Source organism: Lithobates pipiens, unplaced genomic scaffold (assembly GCF_037356315.1).
Source record: "Lithobates pipiens isolate NorthernLeopardFrog02 unplaced genomic scaffold, aLitPip1_a1.2 Scaffold_8, whole genome shotgun sequence".
NCBI lineage: Eukaryota > Metazoa > Chordata > Amphibia > Anura > Ranidae > Lithobates > Lithobates pipiens.
This window is the reverse complement of record NW_027507903.1, coordinates 634559400-634577562: the sequence shown is the minus strand read 5'-3', so window position 1 is coordinate 634577562 and position 18163 is coordinate 634559400. Positions and strand designations below refer to the sequence as shown.

The 18163-nt window shown below is 40.5% G+C and overlaps 1 protein-coding gene across 6 annotated transcripts in view; it reads left to right on the top strand.

The window, feature by feature from the left end:
- CAMTA2 (calmodulin binding transcription activator 2) overlaps positions 1-18163 on the top strand; it is a 142918-nt gene that overhangs the window by 13058 nt on the left and 111697 nt on the right. For 5 of the 6 annotated variants that reach the window (XM_077470859.1, XM_077470858.1, XM_077470855.1 and 2 more), the window contains exons 2-3: positions 5451-5552; positions 15836-15942. In XM_077470859.1, coding sequence (XP_077326985.1) covers positions 5522-5552; positions 15836-15942 — 138 coding nt within the window. In that variant the 5' untranslated portion in view covers positions 5451-5521. The remainder of the gene's footprint in view (positions 1-5450; positions 5553-15835; positions 15943-18163) is intronic. The other variant, XM_077470856.1, reaches the window with a different exon arrangement.

The window sequence follows — 18163 nt, the reverse complement described above, 5'->3', positions numbered from 1 at the left end:
AATTTTTTTTTTCTTTCCTACACATACCGCTGTGTTATGCGTTTATGACATTTGTTATTAGCGTTGCATTATATCTTTTCATTTTTGTTACACAATTTCACTAAGATTGTTAATGCCAGCTGCTGTTGTTGTTTTGTCCAATATTTGATTAGTAGAGCAACTTTTTTCCACTTGGTTTATTAGGAGAGATATATACTATTAGAGGAGAGATATATACTATTAGAGGAGAGATATATACTATTAGAGGAGAGATATATACTATTAGAGGAGAGATATATACTATTAGAGGAGAGATATATATACTATTAGAGGAGAGATATATACTATTAGAGGAGAGATATATACTATTAGAGGAGAGATATATACTATTAGAGGAGAGATATATACTATTAGAGGAGAGATATACTATATGAGGAGAGAGATACTGTATATACTATGAGGAGAGATATAGTATAGTATAATATATATATATATATATATATATATATATATATATATATATATATATATATATATATATATATATATACCGTATATACTCGAGTATAAGCCAAGATTTTCAGCCTCTTTTTTTAGGCTGAAAGTGCCCCCCTCGGCTTATACTCGAGTCACCGCCATCTGCCTACACAATCAGTGTGCCGTGCAGACAGACGGCGGCCATTCCACTATTCAAAAGCCGCGCCTCCCTGTCTGTGATAGGCGGAACACTCAATTTCCCAGCAGTCAGTGTTCCGCCTATCACGGACATCCGCTCATTCTCATACTATGGACGAGGATGAGAGGATGTCCGTGATAGGCGGAACACTGACTGCTGGGAAATTGAGTGTTCCACCTATCACAGACGGAGGCGCGGCTTTTGAACAGTGGAATGGCCGCCGTCTGTCAGACCAGGAGGAGAAGTGCGGCATGGCACGGCACGGCTTGGCACGGCTCGGCACACAGAGGCTGCAGAAGGCAAAGAGACAGGTAGGCTGCGATGGACGGGACACAGGGATGGACGGGACACAGGGATGGACGCATGTCTCACCCTCGGCTTATACACGAGTCAATACGTTTTCCCAGTTTTTTTGTGGTAAATTAGGGGCCTCGGCTTATATTCGGATCGACCTATACTCGAGTATATACGGTGTGTATATATATATATATATATATATATATATATATATATATATATATATATATATATATATATATATATATATATATATATATATATATATATATATATATATATATATATATATATATATATATATATATATAGTAGTGTATATACTATTAGAAGAGACATATACTGTTAACCACATGCCGACCGCCGCACGACGATGTACGTCCATTTTTTGAAGAGGGATATCTCGGTAACGGCGGCAGCTGCTGCCACAACCGAGATATCCATCTCTTCAGGCGGCGGTCGGCTGTACGATAACGGTGGTCTCCGCGGCGGATTCGCCGCGAGATCACCGCTATCGGCGGCGGGAGAGGTGCCACCCCCCCTCCCGCCGCCCTCCCGCACCTTCCGCCGCTTACTGGAGCCGTCGGTAGCGGCGGAGGCGATCGGGTCCTTCCGTCGGCTGGGCATAGAGACAAGTGAGGCTAAGATGGCCCCCCACTCGTCTCTATACCATAGGAGGGCGGAAGCGACGTCAAAACGTCACTTCCGCCCATACCTCTTAAAGGTATATATTTTTTTTTAAATGTCAGATTTTTTTTTTTTTTTTTTGTTGCATTTTAGCCCAAATATGAGATCTGAGGACCTTTTGACCCCAGATCTCATATTTAAGAGGACCTGTCATGCTTTTTTCTATTACAAGGGATGTTTACATTCCTTGTAATAGGAATAAAAGTGATCCATTTTATTTATTTTTTTTTTTAAAAAGTGTAAAAATAAATAAAATAAATTAAAATAAATAAGAAAAAAAATTTTTTTTTAAAAACACCCCGTTACGACGAGCTTGCGCACAGAAGCGAGCGCATACGAAAACGGTGGTCAAACCACACATGTGAGGTATCGCCACGATCGGTAGAGCAAGAGCAATAATTCTAGCCCTAGACCTCCTCTGTAATGCAAAAAATGCAACCTGTAGAATTTTTTAAATGTCGCTTATGGAGATTTTTGAGGCTAAAAGTTTGACGCCATTCCACGAGTGGGCGTAATTTTGAAGCGTGACATGTTGGGTATCAATTTACTCGGCATACCATTATCTTTCACAGTATAAAAAAAAAATTGGGCTAATTTTACTGTTGTCTTATTTTTTTATTCAAAAAAGTGAATTTTTTCCAAAAAAAGTGCGCTTCTAAGACCGCTGCGCAAATACGGTGTGGAAAAAAAGTATTTCAATGACCGCCATTTTATTCTCTAGGGTGTTAGAAAAAAAACAATATAAAATGTTTGGGGGTTCTAAGTAATTTTCTAGCAAAAAAAACTGTTTTAAACATGGAAACACCAAGTCCGAAAAAGAGGCCTGGTCCTTAAGTGGTTAATATATACAGTATATATCTCTTCTAATAGTATATACAGTATATCTCTCCTCTATAGTGTATATATATCTCTTAGAAGAGATATATACTGTATATACTATTAGTGTGTGTGTGTATATGCTATATATATATATATGTGTGTGTGTGTAATATATATATATATATATATATATATATAACAGTGTATCTCTCTTCTAATGGTGTAGAAATATCTCTTCTGATAGTATATACAGTATATATCTCTTATACATCTCTTCTAATAGTATATACATACTATTAGAAGATATACTGTATATATTATTAGAGGAGATGTACTGTATATACTATGAGGATAGATATACAATTAGAGGAGAGATATGCTGTATATACTAGTAGAGGAGATATGTACTGTATATACTAGTAGAGGAGATATACTGTACATACTATTAGAAGACATAAATACTCTATATACTATTAGAGGTTGAATCTGATAAATATCATCAGACTCATATATTTTTTTTTCAACTTGGACTAAGACTTTTAGACTATTTTGCAGATTTTCAAACAAAACTGTAATATATTATATTCTGACCATAGAAAAACAATGTCATCGTTCAAAAAAAAAAAAAAAAAAAGTAATTTTATAAGAACATATGTTCGATTTTCTAATCATTAGTGGTGTCAAATCGACATTCATTTTTAACCACAGTGACAGGAAAATTTGGAAATATAAAACTTCTTGGTCAAAGGAATTTTCAGTGTCTGAGGTTTTTCTTCAGAAATTACATTCATTTTAAATCGGAATGTTAAAAGCAAGTGAAAATTTCAAACATTCTTTCATTCAGCGAATGTACAAAGATTTTTCATATGAAAGTTGATCGGTGTGGCCAGCATAAGGCTCAGTAGACACCAATGCAGTTTGCTTTTGATCTGTTTCTGCAGTGCTTTTTGCGTGCGTTTAAAGCGGGGTTCCACCCTAAAGTGGAACCTCCGCTGATCGGATCCCTCCCCCCCCTCCGGTGTCACAATTGGCATCTTTCAGGGGGGAGGGGGGTGGAGATACCTGTCAAAGACAGGTATTTTCACCCACTTCTGGGCATAGACTCCTGTGGGAGTCTACGCCATTTCCTGTCCTGCCGCGCTGTCTGCTGGGACACACACGGGTCCCAGTGACAGCGCGGACAATTCCTATTGCGCTGCGCGACTCGCGCATGCGCAGTAAGGAACCGAGAAGTGAAGCCGATTCGCTTCACTTCCTTATTCCCTCACCTAGAATGGTGACGGCAGCAGCCGAGGGATCGATCGGCCTCGGCATCGCTGGAACCCGGGACAGGTGAGTGTCCATTTATTAAAAGTCAGCAGCTGTAGTATTTATAGCTGCTGGCTTTTAATATTTTTTTTTTTTGTAGGTGGAATCCCTCTTTTTAAAGCGGAGGTCCACCCTAAAGTGGACCTTCCGCTCATTGGAACCCTCCCCCCCTCCGGCGCCACAATTGGCACCTTTCAGGGGGGGAGGAGGGTGCAGGTACCTGTACAGTACAGGTATCTGCACCCACTTCCGGCATAGCTATCTGCGGAAAGGGGCGTCGATTCTGCAGAATCTACGCCCCTTTCCGAAAGTCCTCCGCTGCCTGCTGGGAAACACACGGATCCCAGAGGCAGCGGGGACCATCCTTATTGCGCAGCGCGACTCGCGCATGCGCAGTAGGGAACCGGGAAATGAAGCCGAAAGGCTCCACTTCCTGATTCCCATACCCAAGATGGCGGCGGCAGCACCCGAGAGACGATCGAGAGATCGGCTTCGGGTGCCGACATCGCGGGCGCGCTGGGCGGGTAAGTGTCACTATTTTAAAAGTCAGCAGCTGCAGTATTTGTAGCTGCTGGCTTTTATAAAAAAAAAAAACGGCGGGACTCCCGGCGGACTCCCGCTTTAAGTACAGTATAGAGAGCCCCAATAGCAAGATAAAGAAAACGTCTGCCTTTAGAACCACTCACTTCCTGGCCAGGACTACATGTCCCATGAGGCATTGCTCCTCACACCATTCACAAGTTCTCAGGCACTTAGAGGGCTTTCACATTGCGCCACCCATAGAGTCGGCAGTAAAACGCCACTGTTTTTAGCGGCTGTTTTACCATTGGATTTGCAGCGCATTTTGGGCCGATAGCGGGGCTTTTTGCTTGCGGTATTGCAGTGCTGCCCTATTGATTTCAATGGGGAGCAGTGCCGCTCCAAAGAAGCTGCTGGCAGGACTTTTCCAGACGTTCCGTCAGCGCACCGCTCCAGCGCTTTCACACTGGAGATAATGGTGCAGCAGTTTGAGGGTGGATTGCAGGCGCTATTTCTAACGATCTAGCGCCTGCAATATTCCCTCGGTGTGAAAGGGGTCTCAATGACATGTATGGACGACGGTGTACTGAGCTGTATGTGTGCTGCACTGTATTTCCTGATATGTAAACAAATCACGCATTCTGTATGCAGGCCAACTATTCGACTGGCCGATTAATCGATTATAAAAATAGTAATGTTATCGATTCGTTTTTTCAGCCCTAATATAACGTTTGGGGGAGGGGGGGTTGATTTTGGAGTGTCCTCTGTGTATTTTTATTAAAAACGCTCATAAGCGCTAGTACAAAACGCTGTTAAAAGCGCGTTTTTTCAACCGGTGTTTTCTGCCAGCAATCTGGTGTCCAGAAAAAAGCTGTTTTTAAGCTTCAGTGTACATGGAGCCTTCATGTCAAAGTAATTCTGTATTCCTACTATGGGCCGGTTGTCAAGTGGTTAATGCAGAGACTGCGTTAAGGTAGAACAAAGATCTTCTCTCAAGAACACAAATGGGGGGGAAAAAAAAAAAAAAAATTGGTGTTCTAACCCTTTCTTGCTGTGTCGAAAACTAAAAACCATTTTAAGAGTCTAGAGTTCCCCCTTAAATGTCTTCTCCACAGCTCCAGTGTCCTCTTCTAACAGATCTCTTCTCTCTCTCTTTGTCTGACAGAGCTCTGGAAATTGGGATAACCTGCGGCCGTACAACTCTTCTCCGCTCCCCGAGATGTCCAACCATTTACAATGAACAGCAAGGATTGCGCCGAGCTCTCAGGTGAGGACCGCAGCGCCTCGGGTAGTTCCTTTTTTTTTTTTTTTTTTTTTTCCCCTACACGCCGCTTGTGACGGGTGAAGTCACTGGTCCTCCTGGCGGGATCCTAGGAAATCTAAGACTGAAACTTTGTGAGGGTGTACGCTAGAGCTGCGAAATTAATCGTTAAGAATCTTTATCGCCATCTTGACTAAAGTGTTTCACAATTCTTGCTATGCAAAGAATTCTCTCTGCTCTTCTGAAGCCACAGCCCTGGAAAGCAAGGAAGAGAAAAACTGGGCAGTCTACCAAGAATCAAAACATTCTTTAGCAGTTGAACTTAAGTATAAACATTGTAACAGTTTGCCAATGGAATAGACTTTGTGTGTAAGTGAAAAAAGTTTAGAGCGGAGTTCCACCCAAAAGTGAAACTTTAGCTCATCTGATAACCCCCCCCCAGCCCTGTTTCTGCATGCTGTGCAGGGACTGACCTGTCAGAGCGCCGCTCTCCTCTATGGGGGATCGGATGAAGACGGAAACGTAGAGCCCGTCATCGCCTGATCTGCAGATGGATTGAGAAATAGGTTTTTCCTCCTTCACACTTTTTCAGATCGGAGCGGGTCAGATGTCAGAGGACATGTCAACACTGACATCCGTCCCTCCATAGACCTCTATGGAATGTCCGTTCAGGTCTGCCTAAAAAACTGATAGGCGGACCTAAACGGTCCGTTCGTGTGACACGGGCCTAAACCTTTTTCTGACATTTGTTGGTTTCAAGTTTATATATATATATATATATATATATAATATTAATTATTATATATTATAATATTAAATATATGTATATATGTAATTATAGTAGACATGTCTATATTTTGCAGGGGTATTCACTCAATATCTGATGTGTCTACCTCTGCTCCCAGCGCTCATACATGTGGTCAAATCCTTCCCACTTGGGATTAAATCTCAATATTTAGCTGCTGTTATAAAAACCAACCTTATCATATACATCAAAATGTGATCAACCTGAAAATTCAAATCCGACCACTAACAGCGCTTATCCTACATATCAGTGTAACCATCAATCTCCTGTACAGATCATGTAGTATCTTTAGATCCAATGCCTAATGCCAGAGCTTATAACCACTAACACAAAATAACAAATTAGGTTTAAAGATGTGAACACACACTGTTCCACGTTAATCAGTCCAGCATCAAAACATAAAGTCCTTCACATTCGTTTTTATATATATATATCATTAACATGTATATTCTTCCAAAATGCCTGGATGCACGTGGTTGCAGTCCTACACCTTCACCAAACTTTTCACCTCCGTCAATATGCACTCAGATGGCCGCTTACCAGACACTAGTCTCTTTTGAGCCTATCTCCGCTGTGCGGAACTCCTCTGTGTGCTCCGCTGGTTTCTCACTCATTAGTTGTGGACATGGAAAAGATTCAAGGGGTCTGATATAGTGTAATACCTTTTATTAAGAATCAGAATTACCATACCCCCCTTACATAATATGCTTACATTATAGTCCTTTAAAAGAAGCCTGTAACATTTGGGGTGTCAGATATGCCATACAAGCGCCTCACCGGTGGGCTGCAGGTTTCGTCCGTCGCAGTCCCCGAATGAAGACCCGGGTCCTTGTCGGCTCTCACTCCCCTTCTCTTGCTCGCGCGACCACGCTCTGACGCGTTTCGTGTTTACGTCTTCAGAGGGCGTGGTCACGCGACCTACGTAGCAATCTTTTATACCATTGTGATTATAAGTGAGGGGCGTCGCTAACCTCAGCGACTGCGCTCGTCCCTCCCATCGGATCCAGCAGCTGTCAGCAGAGGAAGATCTTACGATCTTCCCCTCCTGCCGCTCAGCTTCCGGTTCAAGTGTCACCGGAAATCTGTACCTCCGCCGCTGCATACGATGATAAACAATTCATCTATCTCGCATTACTACCTGTGTAGTCTTTGCAGGATAGGTGGTATCTAGCTTCACCAAATTAATTGTATTAGTCATACATGCACCTTTACACTCTGCATAATACTTGTACATACACAGTATGTTTTACATGGATTTTTATAGACCCTGCAAAATAATTACATTTGATTACTCTTCAGATAATATATGTTTTGCAGTAAACGTATAGGGGCAGAGTGTATAAACAAATATGCACAAACTGTATGAAGTAGATATAAAAAAAAGTTATATATAAAGAGCTATATGAAAATTGTGTATAAAATATATAAAAGAATATATATAAAACAAATATATGTAAAAAGAGCAGAATATAAAAATTAAAAATTAAAATTAAAAAATGTTTAAACAACCAACGGAAATTTAAACATCGCATACACATATGTATATGTATGCAGTATCCCTCCTATATTATTGGCCTAATAGTTCTCACATTTAATATATTCTCTGAGATTTATTAATCTAATCCAAAATTTCTCATGTTATTACATTGTTTCAGACGTTATGGCAATGATAACTCAGTATGAGAAGCTCCTCCTGTTAATTACTATAATTGAAAAAGCATCTAATTTGTTCTAATAATTACTAATATGGCAATTAACATCAAGTTCAATGTTGAGGCCCTTAGGGCTAAGTGTATCTGTAAGGAAAATCCATTCGGTTTCACGGCGAGAGATCTCCCTCACCATGTTGGAACCTCTCCAATTTGGATGTATTTTATCTATCCCCCAGATATTAAGGCCCCTAGGGTCTCTCATGTGTTTATTCCTGACGTGTAATGATAAGCTATGTTCTTTGTATCCTATAGTAATATTATAAATATGTTCTGCGACTCTTGTGGACAGCATGCGTTTAGTGCGACCTATGTACATGAGGCCACATGGACACTCAAGTGCATAGACTACATGAGTAGATCTGCAGGTGATGCACTCTTTAATTGGGAATGTTACATTATTCGCCGTGGATGTAAATTGAGTCAATGCTCTTAAATGGGTGGTAACCTGTCTGCACGCTTTGCATCTCCTGCAAGCGTGAAATCCTGTCTGTTCCCAGAACATTTTTAATCTTTTCGGTGGGTTAAGTACTTTTTTGACCACCTGATCTCCAAAAGTGGCATTTTTTTTTATATATATATATATATATATATATATATATATATATATATATATATAAGGTCAAGTTCACCAGGATTAGACGCAATTGTACTGTGGATGAAGACTACATTAGACAGGCGAATTCACTCAAACTCTAGTTTGTGGAGAAGGGGTACAAGCCTGAAACACTGGACAAATTAATTGTGGATATAAGCCAAAAGACTCAGGATGAATATCTATTACCAAAAACCAAACAAGACAATACCACCCATGAGTGGGGTTTCATTTCCAATTACCGTAAGCAATACAAAGATGTAGAGGCCATTATTACTAGACACTGGCACATCCTTCAATTGGATAGGATAATAGGTCAAACCCCTTTCACGCTTGCAGGAGATGCAAAGCGTGCAGACAGGTTACCACCCATCAATTTACATCCACGGCGAATAATGTAACATTCCCAATTAAAGAGTGCATCACCTGCAGATCTACTCATGTAGTCTATGCACTTGAGTGTCCATGTGGCCTCATGGACATAGGTCGCACTAAACGCATGCTGTCCACAAGAGTCGCAGAACATATTTATAATATTACTATAGGATACAAAGAACATAGCTTATCATTACACGTCAGGAATAAACACATGAGAGACCCTAGGGGCCTTAAATTCTGGGGGATAGATAAAATACATCCAAATTGGAGAGGTTCCAACATGGTGAGGGAGATCTCTCGCCGTGAAACCGAATGGATTTTCCTTACAGATACACTTAGCCCTAAGGGCCTCAACATTGAACTTGATGTTAATTGCCATATTAGTAATTATTAGAACAAATTAGATGCATTTTCAATTATAGTAATTAACAGGAGGAGCTTCTCATACTGAGTTATCATTGCCATAACGTCTGAAAACAATGTAATAACATGAGAAATTTTGGATTAGATTAATAAATCTCAGAGAATATATTAAATGTGAGAACTATTAGGCCAATAATATAGGAGGGATACTGCATACATATACATATGTGTATGCGATGTTTAAATTTCCGTTGGTTGTTTAAACATTTTTTAATTTTAATTTTATATTCTGCTCTTTTTACATATATTTGTTTTATATATATTCTTTTATATATTTTATACACAACTTTTTCATATAGCTCTTTATATATAACTTTTTTTTATATCTACTTCATACAGTTTGTGCATATTTGTTTATACACTCTGCCCCTATACGTTTACTGCAAAACATATATTATCTGAAGAGTAATCAAATGTAATTATTTTGCAGGGTCTATAAAAATCCATGTAAAACATACTGTGTATGTACAAGTATTATGCAGAGTGTAAAGGTGCATGTATGACTAATACAATTAATTTGGTGAAGCTAGATACCACCTATCCTGCAAAGACTACACAGGTAGTAATGCGAGATAGATGAATTGTTTATCATCGTATGCAGCGGTGGAGGTACAGATTTCTGGTGACACTTGAAGCGGAAGCTGAGCGGCAGGAGGGGAAGATCGTAAGATCTTCCTCTGCTGACAGCTGCTGGATCCGATGGGAGGGACGAGCGCAGTCACTGAGGTTAGCGACGCCCCTCACTTATAATCACAATGGTATAAAAGATTGCTACGTAGATCGCGTGACCACGCCCTCTGAAGACGTAAACACGAAACGCGTCAGGGCGTGGTCACGCGAGCAAGAGAAGGGGAGTGAGAGCCGACAAGGACCCGCGTCTTCATTCGGGGACTGCGACGGAGAGAAACCTGCAGCCCACCGGTGAGGCGCTTGTATGGCATATCTGACACCCCAAATGTTACAGGCTTCTTTTAAAGGACTATAATGTAAGCATATTATGTAAGGGGGGTAGGGTAATTCTGATTCTTAATAAAAGGTATTACACTATATCAGACCCCTTGAATCTTTTCCATGTCCACAACTGAGTGAGAAACCAGCGGAGCACACAGAACCACACAGAGGAGTTCCGCACAGTGGAGATAGGCTCAAACGAGACTAGTGTCTGGTAAGCGGCCATCTGAGTGCATATTGACGGAGGTGAAAAGTTTGGTGAAGGTGTAGGACTGCAACCACGTGCATCCAGGCATTTTGGAAGAATATACATGTTAATGATATATATAAAAACGAATGTGAAGGACTTTATGTTTTGATGCTGGACTGATTAACGTGGAACAGTGTGTGTTCACATCTTTAAACCTAATTTGTTATTTTGTGTTAGTGGTTATAAGCTCTGGCATTAGGCATTGGATCTAAAGATACTACATGATCTGTACAGGTGATTGATGGTTACACTGATATGTAGGATAAGCGCTGTTAGTGGTCGGATTAGAATTTTCAGGTTGATCACATTTTGATGTAAATTTATAGTAGACACCCTAGAGAATAAAATGGTGGTTGTAATATTTTGTCACACTGTATTTGCGCAGCGGTCTTTCAAATGCAATTTAAAAAAAAAAAAAAAAAAACTTTAATGAATTTATTTTTTAACCAGAAAAGTTAGCCCATTTTTTTTTTTTTTTTTTGTGTAATGTGAAACATTGTACTGTGAGAGAATTGTGATCTTTTTATTCTAAGCAAAAACATTTTTTTTTTTTCAAAAATCGAAATTCTAGTTAAAAAAAAAAAAAATTCTAGCCTTAAAAACCCCAATCATGAGGTTTACGTTTTCGAGGCTGCGTCAAGTAATCCTGGAAAAGCGGAATTCCTGTGAGTATCTCCTGCTCTGTACATTAGGCGTACAACTAGAGCTGCACGATTCTGGACAAAATGAGAATCACAATTTTTCCATTGTTGATTGAAAAAAAAAGTTTTAACCACTTCAACCCCCAGAAGGATTTACACTCCACCCCCGCCCCTTCCTGACCAAACCCTTTTTTGCGATACGGCACTGCGACACTTTAACTGACACTTTACTTTTGCACTTCCATTCATTAACTACTTCCTGGCCGCCATGTATCAATATGACGTATGCAAAATGGCTTCATTATCCTGAATGGACGTCATATGGATGTCCAGCAAGATAAGCCGCAATAGCGCAGTGGTGTGCTGTGTCACTCTGAAGTACGGTCTTCAACACATGATCAGCCGTGTCCAATCACAGCTGATTACAGGAAGAGTCGTATATCTGCATTTCCTCCACTTGCACTTACATGTGCGAATAGAGGAGAGCAGATCGGCTGCTCTCCTGATGGGGTGGGGGGGGGGGTCAGTGCTGATCAGTGCCCACCAGTGTCGTCTCATCAGTGCTCGTCAGTGCAGCCTCATTGGTGAAGGTGAAAACCTAATTTTTTACCAAGTTTTGTAACAGAAATGAAGAAAACCTTTTTATTTTGTTTTACGTTTTTTTTTTTTTTTTTTTTTTTTTTGTTTGGAGCACAAACAATAAAAACCCCAGTGGTGATTAATTCGCACCAAAAGAAAGCTCCATTTGTGGGGGGGGGGGGGGGGGGGAATGATGCAACATGGTACCCAGATTCATTTTTATTAGAGCTGCATGATTCTGGCCAAAATGAGAATCACAATTTTTTTAATTTTTTTTGCTTATAATAAAAAGATCACGATTCTCACGCCGTAAAATCTTTCACATTATACAAAAAAAATTTGGGCTAACTTTACTGTGTGTTTTTAATAAAAAAAAAAGGTGTAATTTTTTTTCCCCCAAAAATTGTATTTTAACTGCTGCGCAAATACAGTGTGACATAAAATATTGCAACAACCACCATTTTATTCTCTAGGGTCTCTAGAAAATATATATATTATAATGTTTGCGGGTTCCAAGTATTTTTCTAGCAAAAAAAAAAATAAATACATTTTTTACTTAAAACCAACAAATGTCAGAAAAAAAGGTTTAAGTGGTTAACCACTTCTTGCCCGGCCTATAACAGAATGACGGCTGGGAAGTGGTTCTGTTATCCTGACTGGGTGTCATATGACACACCGCATCTCTGATCGTGCAAAGAAGCCTCTGTCAGGGGCTTCTTACCACGTGATGAGCTGTGACCAATCACATTTGATCATTGCATGAACCAGGAAGTGCCTGTAAACGGTATTCATCGGTTCGCACTGACAAGGAGAGCCCATCAGCGGCTCTCTGTCGGGGGGGATGTGCTGATAATCAGCACATTGATTATCAGCACAGCCCCCTCAGATGTGCCAATAAGTGCCCAGCAGTATCCCCATAAGACTGCCAGTGCCCACTACAGTGCCAATCATTGCCCAGCAGTAACACATCAGTACCACCTATCAGTGCTGCTTATCAGTGCCCATCAATTGTACCTATCAGTGCCTCCTCATCAGTGCTACCTTATGAGTGCCACTTCATTACTGCCAGTCAGTGAAGGGGAAAACCAAAATTTTATGACAAACCTGAGAAACTTTTTTTATTTTTTTTTTTTTTTTTTTTTCAAAAAGGTTGGTAATATTTAGTTTGTTTAGCAAAAAATAAAAACCCCCCAGAGGTGATAAAATACCACCAAAAGAAAGCTCTATTTGTGGGAAGAAAATGATAAAAATTTAGTTTGGGTACAGTGTTGTATGACTCTGAAATTTGTCATTCAAAATGGGACGGAGCTGAAAGCTGAAAATTGTCCTGGGCAGGAAGGGGCAAAAGTGCCCGGTATTGAAGTGGTTACATTTCCCTCAATTACAAACCAATGTTTATTCTTTTGATCCAAAGGACAAATCGTTACAATGCTTATACTTAAGTTCCACTGATAAAGAACGTTGTGATTCTTGGCAGACGCCCCGTGTTTTTTTTGTTTTTTTTTATTTGTTTTTTTTTTCCCCCCTTTCTTTTGACAGCTGTCAGCTTTAGAGCAGAGAAAATTCTCTGCATAGAAAGAATCGGGGAAATACTTTGTCAAGATCGCAACGGGGGAAAAAAATCCCGATAACTATTCTTAACGATTAATCGTGCACTCACTATGTTGTATGACCGCGCAATTGTCTTTCAAAGTGTGACAGCGCCGAAAGCTGAAAATTGGCCTGGGCAGGAAGAGGGTGGAGGGGGGTGGGGGGGGTTATGTGAAGTGTCCTTTATTGAAGTAGTTAAATTACATTTTGCAGTAATTTATAGCAAAAAATGCATATTTTAACATGTATGGAAAAATTGCCCCAGCAGACAAGTGATTAACTTGCTGACTGCAATACCTATATATAGGTTGTGGCTTTGAAGCGGCTTACTGGGGTTATGGTTGCAGCTGTGAGCCAGGTGGTGGTTTTTATTTTATTTTTTTTAGCTGGTGGCTGGTTTTCTAATGAAAGTGATCCAAGCGGCTCATTAACCACTGGAACGCTTTCCAAAGCGGCGGCAGGGGACGGTGTTTCTCGGGGCTTTAACCAACGGTGCTGCTAACTTGTCACAGAGACAATAAGACTAGATTGTCTTTGATTGCCTCTGTGGCTTGCAGGACCGGGTGATGCCATGATGTCTCTTCCGGTTCAGGTTGGAAGTAAACCATCTTTCCTTTTGGCTTAAAAAAAAATTTAGCTTTTTTTTTTTTTTTTTTTCTTTCTCTTTTGCTTTTAAAAGTAGAAGAGAGAATAATAATTAGCGCTAGGAGGTCTAGCACTAATTATTCTTGTTCATGGCGATTCCTCACATGTGTGTTGCGCACGCTGTTCACATATAAAAAAAAAATATTCTGTGTGGATATTTCACTATGATTTACAGCACCTCATCCCGTTATTTAGTATCCAAGAAGCAAGAAATGTAATAATACTTAAAGCACCTAAAAAAAAAAAAAAAAAAAAAAATACAAAAAAAGAAAAATATATAAAAATCATTAAAAGCCAGCAGCTACAAATTACTGTAGCTGCTGACTTTTACTAAATGGACACTTACCTTTCCTGGAGTCTAGCGATGTTGGCAGCCGGAGCTGATTATTTGCTCGGCACTCGGCTTCTGCCGCTGCCATTCTTAGTGAGGGAATCACGGTAACGCTTCACTTCCCTACTGCGCATGCACATCCTAAATGGTCCCTGCCATAAGGACCTGTGTGTTTGTCTCAGGAGACAGCGGGGGGGGTTGGTGGCGGGAAGGCGCGTGACGGCGCGTGACTCCCGTGGGAGTCTACAGGTATCTGCATCCCCCCTCCCCCCCGAAAGGTGCCAATTGTGGCACCGGATCAGATGAGCGGAAGTTCCACTTTTGGGTGGAACTCCGCTTTAATTGTGCTATCTCTACCCATTAGAAAGTGGATAACCTTACAGCCGATAACCTCACCTGAGGAAGCCTAATTAAAAGTTAAAAACTTGTTGGGACCTCCATCTTTAATGCTTTATGCAGAGTAAGGACCACTATGTCTATGGGTTACAAAAAATGTTTTAATGGCGATTTTTGTTTTAAAATGCTAGTAATAAATATTGATATTTTAACCATATTTCTTGGTTTGAGTTGTATATCTGCACCGTTATAATCCCGCTCAATCTCTTGCTTCTTGGATACCAATTACATATGTGTGCGTGACTTACGTTTGCTTCTGTGTGTGAGCACGGAGGGAAAGGGGCGCTTTTAAAAATAAATACATTTATTTTTATTTTTTATTTTATTTTTTTTAATTGCTTCTATACCTATTACAATGAATGTAAACATCCCTTGTAATAGTAATAAGGAATGACAGTTCCTCTCTATGGAGAGATCTGGGATCAAAAATACTCCCAAATCTCATCTTTTACCTTTTTTGCTTTTTTAAAAAAAAAGCTCAAAAAAATTAATAAAAATTTTCTTAAAAATAATTAGCTTGCTTCCACCCTGGACCTGAAGTGACATCACTCCAGTACCCCAAGGCCATAGAGGCGATTAGAGACTATCTGGTCTTTTATCAACTCTGTGGCCGGCCGGCTGCCGTCTGATCATTTCTCAGGGGACACGGTGGAAACGGTAGGACCAAGACCAACCAGGACTTCCGCTTCTGAAATCGTTCCAGCGGCTCATGAGCTTCGGCCATAATCCCAGTATACCATTTGCAAACTGCAATGCATATATATGTATTGCGGTCAGCAAGTGGCTAAGAGCAAAGTTCACTGGGGAAACAGGTAATTGTTAAAAAGGTTGTAAACCCTCGTGGTTTTTCACCTTAATACATTCTATACATTCTATGCATGAAGATGGAAAACCTTCTGTGCTGCAGGGATTAATTCAGGAAGTTTCTCTCCCGGCCACCACTAGGTGGTGCTGCAGGTACAACATACTGACAGATCATCTTTTTTTTCTTCCCAGCAGAAAACGGTCACCACATCAAGGTTTTTCTACCCAAGAAGCTGCTGGAGTGTTTACCTAAGTGTACTACTTTACCGAAGGAGAGGCTGCGCTGGAACACTAATGAGGTGAGCGGAGTTCACTGCGACCGGCTCCCTGCAAGGAGATCTGTCTAACCAGGTCATACACTAAGGGCCAGTTCACACCATGTGCAGTCCAGTGCATTTTTCTTCATCAAAAACGCATGAAAAGTAGATTTATATGATTTCCAATGGCATAGTTCACACCAGTGCTTGCAGTTCCGCTGTGTCCCAGATAAAAAGTAGAACATGCTGCATTTTTCCTGCGCTGGACTGTACTGGAGCTCTGTAAAACGCATCAAAAACGCCTAAATGTATCAAAAAAAATGCACTGGAGTACACGTCCTTATTTAAAAGGGAAGTATGGGTTTGGGCTTTTTTTGTGATATTGGCAATCGCTCGGTTCTGACAGCTCTGTGAGCAGGGAGCTGTAGACTGTCAGTCACCGGCTCTCTGCTCACTGGAGTGCTGGGCTGTGGAGGGGGGAGAAGCAGCCGGCTCAGGCTCTCAGCAGCTCGCATCTTCCATTGTCGGGTTGACTTGCTGTGACGTCAGCAGAGAGCAGACTTCAGCCCGCTCTCTGCTGAAAATGGGTTATAGGAGTGCAGAATGAACTGCACTCCTGTGATTAAAAGGAGAAGTACAGCCAAACAAGCTTTCCTTGTACTGCTCCTTTAAGGTTAAAGCGGAGTTCCTCTCCAGAATTTTTTTTATTTTTTTTCTTATCTGTTCTTTTACACTATATTAAAATATTAAATCCATGTAATTTAACTTATCGCCACTCAATTCCTGTTTTTTTTTTTTTTTTTTTTTTTTTTTTTTAAATGACTTTAAACTTTTACTCTGCCGAGCACTTCCATCTCTACTGTGGGCATGTAAAGCCCACTAGCAGTCTCTTCTGGGATATGGTGGTGCTGTATGCCCAGCATGCACCTCTTGATCTCTCGATGCTTCGACCCGATCAGAAAGCCACTAGCCATCAGACTATGCAACTGAAGTGACGTTGCGTCACGGCCATCTTGGTACACCCACACTCGTCCGCAGTAAGCCTAGAGTTAGAAGCCGGCAAGCGTACATCTTTTTTCTTTTTTCTTTTTTTTTTTTTTTCTTTTCAAAAGTTTTTATTGAAATGAATTAAACAGAGTTACAAACATATGGGTGTTGAAAGATACCCATGCAGAACCATATAAAGAAAATCAATGTTACATATTGATAGTCCAGTAACGTATATAAGCATAGAAATAATCGTCAACTGCTAATTTTACCACTTATAAAGTGGACATCTTTATACACCCACCCAAGTCTTGCTTTTCACAGTTATTTTTAACAGTAAACTCAGTATATATATATATATATATATATATATATAATTTTTTTTTTTTTTTTTTTTTATTGTATTTCACTATATAAGCTGAGTTTAAATTATCTAGCCTTATTCCTTATTCCAAAATGGATTCAATTCATTATTTTTCTCAAAATTGTACAAACAATACCCCACAATGACAACGTGAAAGAAGTTTATTTGAAATCTTTGCAAGTTTATTTAAAAATGAAAAACTCCCATGTACATACTGTAAGTAGTCACAGCCTTTGCTCAATACTTTTGGTGACGCGCCTTTGGCACCAATTACAGCCTCAAGTCTTTTTGAGTATGATGCTACAAGCTTGGAACACCTGTTTTTGGGCAGTTTCTCCCATTCTTCTTAACAAGACCTCTCGAGCTCCATCGGGTTGGATGTGGAGCGTCGGTGCCCAGCCGTTTTCAGATCTCTCCAGAGATGTTCAATCGGGGTTCAAGTCTGGGTCACTCAAGGACTTTCATAGAGTTGTCCCGTAGCCACTCCTTTGTTATCTTGGCTGTGTGCTTAGGGTCTTGTTGAAAGATGAACCTTTGCCCCAGTCTGAGGTCCAGAGTGCTCTGGAGCAGGTTTTCATCAAGGATGTCTCTGTACATTGCTGCATTCATCTTTCCCTCGATCTGAACTAGTCTCCCAATTCCTGCCGCAGAATAACATCCCCACAGCATGATGCTGCCACCGCCATGCTTCATTGTAGGTAGGGTGTTGGCCAGGTGATAAGCAGTGCTTGGTGTCCTCCAGATATGACGCTTGCCATTCAGACCAAAGAGTTCAATCTTTGTTTCAACAGACCAGAGAATTTTTTGTTTCTCGTGGTCTGAGAGTCCTTCAGGTGCCCTTTGGCAAACTCCAGGCAGGCTGTCATGTGCCTTTTACTGAGGAGTGGGTTTTCGTCTGGCTACTCTACTATA